Below are 10,095 nucleotides of genomic sequence, written 5' to 3'. Positions count from 1 at the left end.
CCATGGTGCCAGAGAAGTTTACAGTATAATGTTTTGGACAATTTAAATCTTATACTCTAGGAGTGATTCTTAGAAGCTTTTTAAATGTTCAAATGGATTTGCCATTTTATTTTATAGCACATGAAATCTGAAATCTACCTTCACTAAGGAGGGGAAAGTGAAAGTCACTCAGTTGTGTCCGACTGTTTGCGACCCCATGGACTATATGGTCCTTGGAATTCTCCAGGCCAGAATACTGGAGTGGGAAGCCTTTCCATTCTCCAGGGGATCTTCCCAACCCAGGGATCGAACCCAGGTCTCCAGCATTGCAGGCGGATTCTTTACTGTCTGAGAAACCCAAGAAAACTGGAGTGGGTAGCCTATCCCTTCTCCAGCGGATCTTCCCAACCCAGGAATCAAACTGGGGTCTCCTGCATTGCAGGCAGATTCTTTACCAACTGAGCTATCAGAAAAGCCCCAAGGAGGGTAAAAGAGGATTTAAAAAATATTTGAGAATATGCTACACACATGGTGCTCTAGGCTAACTGCAAAGGGTTGGTTCTTAGCATTGTTCTCATGTAAGAAGTCATTTCCATTGTTAGTGTATGATACATGCTTGTCTTTAGTAAATACCCTGGTGTTAAACACTGTGCAGAAATGTGCTTTGGTTTCATTAGGAGGTGACTCCTGGATTAATACTCTCAGAAAGCCCTGCCCTAGTGCCTATGCCTAACGTCCCAGGGGGCTTGGCTTTTATTTATTTATTTTTCCTCTCTTTTTAAGACACTTGGACCCAAAGATTGAGACAGCTGGTTCAGAAAGGCATTTCTACCCGATGGCTTAATTAGTGTACATGGCATTTAGCTTCTACAGATACAACCCTGTGGTGGTGGTGGTTTAGTTGCTAAGTCGTGTCTGACTCTTGTGACCCCATGGACTGCAGCCCACCAGGCTCCTCTCCCAGGCAAGAATACTGAAGTGGGTTGCCATTCCTTTTCCAGGGGATCTTCCCAACCCAGGGATTGAACCCAGGTCTCCCACATTGCGGGCAAATTCTTTACCATTGAGCCACCGTGGAAGTCCCAAACCCAGAGTTACAAAGTTACTTATGTTATTGATCTTCCTTTGACTTTGAAGAATTGTGTTATTGAGAATGAGTGCTATTCATACTTCCATATTATACATTCTATTCCCCTCCCTTCCAAAAAAAAAAAAAAGTAAAAAATTAAAAGACACGTAGAAGAGAAAGCAACAGCACTCTGGATTTATAATGTCAGAGTAAGTTTGGTTTTCAGAGTCAGAGTCTGAGGTTTTTGTTTTAATGCTTGTCTGCATGTGAAATCATCTTCTTTCCTCTTACTCCATTTGAGATTGCCAGAATCATCTGTCAACAAGTGCGTCCTCAGTCTTTTTCCAAATGCTGGGCTTGGTGAGGATTCAGTGATGGGTACACAAGATTTCTTCTGTTAAATATATATTTATCCTTGGAATAGATCTGATACAAAGAAAGCGGATTACCTTTGTAAACTAGAAGTATATGCTGCTTTGTTCATGAATCTTAAGCAGGATATCTGAGCAGACTCGGACCAATACTGAAATGCATGAATCTAATAATTATTAACAACAATTTCTTTGTTCATCTCCCTATTTTTTCATTTGAAATTAGTAGTTGATCAAAGATATTTCATAGATTAGCCTTTTTCACTTGGATAAGTAGCTAGATCCCAAACTGAAAGTATCAGGGAGCCTATTTTAAGGTTAATAGAACTATGTGTATATTTCATGTATCCTCTGTCTTCCTCAGTTCAGTTCAGTCGCCCAGTTGTGTCTGACTCTTTGCGACCCCAAGGACTGCAGCACGCCAGTCTTCCCTGTCCATCACCAACTCCCGGAGCTTGCTCAAATCCATCGAGTTGCTGATGGCCATCCAACCATCTCATCCTCTGTCATCCCCTTCTCCTCCCACCTTCAGTCTTTCTCAGCATCAGGATCTTTTCCAATGAGTCACTTATTCACATCAGGTGGCCAAAGTATTGGAGCTTCAGCCTCAGCAACAGTCCTTCCAATGAATATTCAGGACAGATTTTCTTTAGGATTGACTGGTTGGATATCCTTGCAGTCCAAGGGACTCTCAGGAAGAGTCTTCTCCAACACCACAGTTCAACAGATCAATTCTCCAGGGCTCAGTTTTCTTTATGATCCAACTTTCACATCCATACTTGACTACTGGAAAAATCAGCTTTGACTATAGAGACCTTTGTCAGCAAAGTAATGTCTCTGCTTTTTTATACACTGTCTAGGTTTGTCATAGCTTTTCTTCCAAGGAGTAAGCGTCTTTTAATTTCATAGCTGCAGTCACCATCTGCAATGACTTTAGAGCCCAAGAAGATAAAGTCTGTCACTGTTTCCATTGTTTCCCCATCTATTTGCCATAAAGTGATGGGACTGGCTGCCATGAACTTTGTTTTCTGAATGTTGAGCTTTAAGCCAGCTTTTCCACTCTCCTCTTCTATTTTCATCAAGAGGCTCTTTAGTTCCTCTTCACTTTCTGCCATAAGGGTGGTGTCATCTGCATATCGGAGGTTATTGATATTTCTCCCAGCAATCTTGATTCCAGCTTGTGCTTCACCCAGTCTGGCATTTCACATAATGTACTCTGCATATAAGTTAAATAAGCAGGGTGACAGTATGCAGCCTTGATGTATTCCTTTCCCAATTTGGAATCAGTCTGTTGTTCCATGTCCAGTTCTGACTGTTGCTTCTTCCCCTGCATACAGGTTTCTCAAGAGGCAGGTCAGGTGGTCTGGTATTCCCATCACTTTAAGAATTTTCAACAGTTTGTTGTGATCCACACAGTCAAAGGTTTTAGCATAGTCAGTGAAGCAGAAGTAGATGTTTTTCTGGAACTCACTTGCTTTTGCTATGATCCAAGGATGTTGGCAATTTAATCTCTGGTTCCTCTTCCTTTTCTAAGTCCACATGAACATCTGAAAATTCTCAGTTTCATGTACTGTTGAAGCTTGGCTTGGAGAATTTTGAGCATTACTTTGCTAGCATGTGAGATGAGTGCAATTGTGCAGTAGTTTGAACATTCTTTGATATTGCCTTTCTTTGGGATTGGAATGATAACTGACCTTTTCCCGTCTTGTGACCACCGCTGAGTTTTCCACATTTTCTGGCATATTGAGTGCAGCACTTTAATAGCATCATCTTTTAGGATTTGAAATAGCTCAGCTGGAATTCAATCACCTCCTCTAGCTATGTTCGTAGTGATGCTTTCTAAGGTCCACTTGACATTGCACTCTAGGGTGTCTGGCTCTCAGTGAGTGATCACACCATCATGGTTATCTGGGTTATTAAGATCTTTTTTGCAAAGCTCTTCTGTGTTTTCTTGCCACCTCTTCTTAATATCTTCTTCTGCTTTTAGGTCCATATCGTTTCTGTCCTTTATTGTGCCCTACTTTGCATGAAATGTTCCCTTGGTATCTCCAATTTTCCTGAAGAGATCTCTAGTCTTTCCCATTCTATTGTTTGCCTCTATTTCTTTGCATTGATAACTTAAAATGGCTTTTTTAAATCTCTCCTTGCTGTTCTTTGGAACTCTGCTTTCAGATGGATATATCTTTCCTTTTTTCCTTTGCCTTTCGTTTCTCTTCTTTTCTCAGCTATTTGTAAGGCCTCCTCAGACAGCCATTTTGACTTTTTGAATTTTTTTTTCTTGGGGATGGTTTTGATCACTGACTCCTGTACAGTGTCATGAACCTCCCTCCATAGTTCTTCGGGCACTCTGTCTATCAGGTCTAATATGGTGAATCTATTTGTCACTTCCACTGTATGATTGTAAGGGCTTTGATTTAGGTCATACCTGAATGGTCTAGTGATCTTCCCTACTTTCTTCAATTTAAATCTGATTTTTGCAGTAAGGAGATCATCATCTGAGCCACAGCCAGCCTCTGGTCTTGTTTTTGCTAATTTTATAGAGCTTCTCCATCTTCAGCTGCAAAGAATATAATGAGTCTGATTTGGGTACTGACCATCTATCTTCCCAGTGGGAAACAACAGTTGCTTATAGGTGGAGCTGGAATCTGGTATCCTGTAGAGCTTACAATGTTTAAATATGAAGGCATCTTTTGTTTTTGCTTTCATGCAATCTTTCTTTTTTAGTTTATTTATTTTTAGTTGAGTGGTAATTGCTTTACAGTATTGTGCTGGTTTCTGCCATACATCAACATGAATCAGCCGTAGGTATATATGTGTCCCCTGCCTCTTGAAGTTCCCTCCCACCTCCTGCCCTGCTAAGTCTATGAAAGTGAAAGTGAAGTTGCTCAGTTGTGTCCGACTCTTTGCGACCCCATGGACTAGCCTATCAGGCTCCTCCGTCCCTGGGATTTTCCATGCAAGAATGCTGGAGTGGATTGCCATTTCCTTCTCCAGGGGATCTTCCTGACCCAGGGATCAAACCCCGGTCTCCCACACTGCAAGCAGAGGCTTTACAGTCTGAGCCACCAGGGAAGCTCAAAGTTTATGAAGGAATCCTAAAGAGGCGCCACTCCCAGTGTTATTAATGGGCTTGAAGGTAGGAGGGGTGAGACCTGCCTCAGGCGTCTTATCCACCGAGGCCCAGAGGGAAGCTCATGCTGTAGCCAGTGCTGGAAGTCGTGCCTGGGAACTGCAAGCTTTTGGCGACATTTCCTTTAGTTGAGTTGTGTGGTCCGGTCTGCTAGTGTTTGCAAAGTGGAGTGGGTCCCCTGGTTAGAAGGAGCCTCTGGGCACCCTCTCATTCCTGTTCTGCCCTTACAGGCCAACTTGCCCCTTCTGCAGCGTGAGCTCCTCCACTGCGCGAGATTGGCCAAACAGAACCCTGCCCAGTACCTCGCCCAGCATGAACAGCTGCTTCTGGATGCCAGCACCACCTCACCTGTTGACTCCTCAGAGCTGCTTCTCGATGTGAACGAAAACGGGAAGAGGCGAACTCCAGACAGGTGAGAGCAGGGAGGACCCCAGACCGGCCGCATGAGACCACGTTTCATGTAGTGTTTCAACTGCTGGCTGACACTTCTTGCAAAATAAACTAGAGGGGCCGCAGGGAATCTTGCTCTGGCCTGGGGTGTTGCAGAATGATGCGTCTCTGGCCTGTGCAGGTTAAGCTTTGTTACTTGTAATTTTTTTGTTGTTGTTTAATTGATCTGCAGCACTATGATAGTTGCAGCTATACAATCTAGTGACTTGATTTTTCTGTGCATCACAAATCATCACCACTGTTGCTTGAAATGTTAAAGTAAAAGGTAAAGATGAATGACACTCAAACGTGCCAAGTGCCACTGATGTTTATTAGACACACAGTCAGTACAGGCATCCCACGTTTTTTTGTGCTTTATTGCGCTTCACAGACACTGCTTTCCTTCCTTCCTTCCAGCCTTCCCCCCGCCCCGCCCTTCCTTCTCCCCTCTCTCCCTTCTTCCCTTCCCTCTTAAACTGAAGGTTTGTGGCAACCCTGCATGGAACTCATCTCTTGTCACCATTTTTATAAAAGCATTTGCTTATTTGGTGTCTCTGTGTTATGTTTCGGTAATTCTCACAATATTTCAAACTTTTTCATTATTATATTTGTTATGGTTATCTGTGGTTGGTCATCTTTAATGTTAACCATTGGTGTTTTTCAGAAATAAATTGTTTTTTAATTAAGGTATACACTCTTTTTATACATAGTGCTACTGTACGCTTAAGAGACTATAGTATAGTGTAAACAGAACTTTCATGAGCACTAGGAAGGAAAAAAAATTTTTCATGTGACTGGCTTTAGTTGCTTTATCATGATGATCTGCAATTGAACATATAGCGTCTCCAAGGTATGCCTGTATTAAACTTCTCATTTACTATATTATTCATCCAAAATGCATATTTTATTGTTCCAATAATTTATTATTCAAAGTTTTCTCAGAACATGATGGTTTTGAAATCTGGCCTAAACACAGTGCAGTAGCTGTTTAATTTGGATTTTGTATGAACTAAGAGAAAACTTTAATGAAGCTAGTTGAACTGAATGAATCTAAGAGTTAAGTAATAGAACTAATAGGTGGCATTTTTTTCTGATAAATTTTATCTACCAGTCAATATTCATTCTACCAGATACTCTGTTCTCATAACTGAGAATTCTAGGAAATGTAAAATAAAGCCCTTCTCCATGAAACCTTACAAATTAGTTGTTGAATGAGGCATATACATGAAACTTCCAATGTACCTTATTAAAATGAGTTTCCTGAATACCTCAGCTTCATTTATAAATATTTTCTAATACAGAAATATGAAGTCTTATTAGCATCTTGCATTTGTAAAATATGGAGAATCTTAAAATGAAACTGTATTCAGAAACGTATTTGTCACATGCTTTGATTCCTCTTTCTGTTTATCCATTCACTCTTTCTGCGTTTTATCAGGCAAGAGTAGACCTGCCTTTGAAAGGTTAACACTCTGGCGCAGATTCATAGGAGCTTACGCTCCTTCTATCTGTGACCGACTTAGCTACCCTTAAATGTATTAGCTGCTTTGCAAATCAGAATGTTATTAAAAGTCAGCCAGTTTACATATAGTTATTACATAATCCTCTGTTAAGCAGTTTTTATGCTACAATCTCTGGAATTTTTCTCCCCATGACATGGGACCTCTTAACAGTTTAAAATCCTAAAGCAAAGGGTTAAATGTTAGTTTACTTCTGACATCTTATAGACCCAACCTCCTTCCGTGACCTACCAACAGTGCTACTTTCTTATTTTTGCAAGCTATGTTTTCGTAGTCATATTTAAGCATTTGGTACTTTAGCTTCAAAGGCAGTGCTTAATCCAGGTGTCTGAGTGACATGTCCACGTGATGCTGAAAACCAGGAGGCAGCCCAAGGATAGATGATTCACATTTGTATTCCTTTCTGATCCTAACCTTTTACGCTGAAGGGAATCAGCCCGGTGTGCTGGTACTGAGATGCTTTAGCTCCATTTTCCCAGGACAGTGAAGTAAAGGAAGTTAGGGAGAGACTAGAAGGAAAATTGGGAAGGAGGACGTTTATTTGGGTGGAGGAAGGGATAACAGAGAAAGGTTTAGATGACTGTGATGAATGTGGAGATAATCCTATAGCCAACATTAGACACGGACACAATCTATTCTAGAAACTTTAAATGCTAAGTAACTATAACAGGCAGAATAAAAACTTGGTTTATCTACTTCTCTATATTTTCAGCCCTCGGTCCACTGTTTCTGTCCTAGTGTTTCATATGTGAATATCCTGTAACTTTAGACGTTTCTTGAACAGTATTGAGGTAAGCTTCCCAAGGTGCTAACATCGATGTAGAAACTTCTGTATGAATTCCACAGAAAATCGGCATTTTTGTTGCGAAGATGTGTAACTGTGTATGCATGCTTGTTTGTGTTCAGTCAGATAGAACTTTCTTAAAAGCCCTTTAGTCTTGTTCCCCTCTGGTTATTCATAGACAGTTGCTGGAGTCAGAATTCACACAGTTGCTCTTTGGCTGGAACATTCTTTTTGAAGTGGAACCCTAACGTGTGTGCTATAATGGAAAGATGGCAAATGGATTTCCTTAGAGTTAGGAGGAAGGGTAATGAGAATATGTTGTGTAAATACATTTGTATCTTGTGGGAATTTCATCAGAGCCAAGAAAATATGGGCCTCTACAGTATTTCTTTGCATATATTTTCTGCATCTTGTTTGCACATGCATTTTTCTCTTCTCCGGTTATTTATCTGTATATCCAGATCACTATATGAAATTTTATAGAGTATGGAGCTGTCTGACAGCAGAGCCTTTTTTGTTTTACTGAATGTTTTGTTGGTGCATATGGTCTGACATGGATGAGCAGCCACGGTGAGATTTTGGAGTCTATTAAACTGGCTCATTAAAAAGATCAATCTGTTTCTGTAATAACACTGGGAACCATCAGTCACTAAAAGAGGGAAAAACTGACACCTGAGGAGAAAACACATTTTGGTAATTTGTTCATGACATGTCATGAACAAAAGAGCACTCTATATTTTGTTTACAACTTTGGGGGTTTAAATTCTGTGACGACTGCTGATTTAATCTACTGAATAGTCCTCACGTATTTCAGGGATGGATTTTGGCAAATGTAACTTCTCATCCTTAAATATGATTGTCACTGGTTATATTTTTTCTTTTTTTAAAGCATTCCTGTTATTTACAGAGAAATGAATACTCTGGGGAAGTCTCTGAAATCTTTCTGTTTTTTCTGTACAGAACAGTAAAATTTATTCCACTTCTTCTTAAAAATACTTCTAGGGTGAGTCCCTGAACAACATACTAGATTTGTAGGTCTGTGGTAGAATAACTTAGAACCCAAATGAGAAAGAAGACAGTTCATTTTAAAATCATGCTATTTTTTTTTCTCCTAAATTATCAGGGAAAGCTAATAGAAAGTTCTGATTTCCATTCTTTGTTCGTATATAAAAGTTTGTTCATCTTGCCATTCAGTGATGGAAAAAGCTGAGGAAGGGAATGTTGTTGTTGTTTAGTCACTGAATTATGCCTGACTCTTTTGTCATCCCACAGACTGTAGCCCGCCAGGCTCCTCTGTCCATGGGATTTCCCAGCCAAGAATATTGGAGCAGGTTGCCATTTCCTTCACCAGGGTATCTTCTTGACCCAGGGATCAAACCCACATCTCCTGCATTGGGAGGCAGGTTCTTTACCCCTGAGCCACCAGGGAACCCTGAGGAAGGGCATACGAACTGTTTCCGGAGCTGGTTAAATGAAGTGACCAGTTTCAAACAGAGACTGGAATTTAAGAGCCCTCTTTAAAACTGCATACCAATGGTCTTGAGGACACAGTTTCAGGTAGGATGAGGAGCGAAAGAGCAGTTAGACAAAGGCTGCGTTTTTTTGAGACTACAGAATAGAGAAAAATCACTGCATTTTAAAAGATAGTTTTTTGTGTGTTAATTATCATTTGATCTCTTTTTCTCACCGCTTCGCTGTTGCAACATTTTGTCTTTAAAGTTGTGCTCTCAACTTACGGTGATTTTTCTGAAGCAGAAACTTTCTGGCTTAAGAAATCAGATCGAGTGATCATTGATCTTATATGGATAACACTGTCTCCACTATGTTCTTCTCCCTTTCAAGTGATTGACGTTAATTCTTAATCCCCTTTATCGATCTATTTTTTATTATCATTTTAATGTAATTATGCTTTAAGTTACTCTCAGTTGAACACATCTTGATTTTTATTTTGAAATCCTCATGGTTGCATGAATGTGTATTTCCTCCACCCCCAATTATTAAACATTACTTTTTTTTTAGATTTTCTTGAGTTTTAGAAGTGTATAATTTGTCAGCTGGGAGAGATCTTATGGATTTACCAGGCCAGTCTTTTATTTTGAGGAAACTGAGACCCAGAGAACTTGCTTAAAGTTACAGGACTTCTTCATGGAGAAATCAGCATATTTATCAATACATCCCTGAAGTCTTCCAGTTGCACAAAATATGTTTTAATGTGCAGAATGTGAATAAGGAAAGTTCAACAAAGAATTAAATCTTTTTTTCTCCTTACTTTCCCTCATTTATTTCTTCTCTATAATTGCTCATGTGAGCAAATGTAACAGTTGAATGTACTGAGGTTTTGTAAATCTTTGTAAGGATAGATGATCCACAGTCAGCCTGGTTTCCTGCCTTACTGAGTAAATTAGAAAACACTGAATGTTTCAGGGTCATAAGGCAGTCGTTTTGAAACCATGTTGTTGAATATATGAGATTTGTCAGCAATGTGCACAGCAGCTGAACCTGTTAGGTCCATTTTTTCCTTTACTGCAAAATGAATGAGATTTCAATATTTTTGTCGAATTGACTCTGCAAATAAGAATTGAATATTTATTATCTAGCGTGTTCAGTTTTCTATGAAAAATATGAGGAATTTCTATCACACATTGTTGTTTCGTGTTGCATTTTTTTATGCATTCATCAGTTGCAAGAAGAGAGGCATCATTCCTGTAGAAATGACTTTTTTTTTTTTTTATAATAATCACATCAGTTGTGGAGGCTTCTAGTGAAATAGTGTTTACATGATGAGGAAGATTACATAGCTGTCTAGAACATTT

At 39.8% G+C, this 10,095-nt stretch overlaps 1 protein-coding gene across 7 annotated transcripts in view; it reads left to right on the top strand.

Moving 5' to 3' along the window:
* The window catches only part of RUNX1T1 (RUNX1 translocation partner 1), a 153,798-nt gene that overhangs the window by 98,255 nt on the left and 45,448 nt on the right, over positions 1–10,095 (top strand). For all 7 annotated transcript variants that reach the window (XM_018058202.1, XM_018058200.1, XM_018058204.1 and 4 more), the window contains one exon: positions 4,780–4,961. In XM_018058202.1, coding sequence (XP_017913691.1) covers positions 4,780–4,961 — 182 coding nt within the window. The remainder of the gene's footprint in view (positions 1–4,779; positions 4,962–10,095) is intronic.

This window comes from Capra hircus, chromosome 14, assembly GCF_001704415.2.
Source record: "Capra hircus breed San Clemente chromosome 14, ASM170441v1, whole genome shotgun sequence".
Lineage (NCBI taxonomy): Eukaryota > Metazoa > Chordata > Mammalia > Artiodactyla > Bovidae > Capra > Capra hircus.
This window is presented reverse-complemented; position numbering and strand designations above follow the sequence as displayed.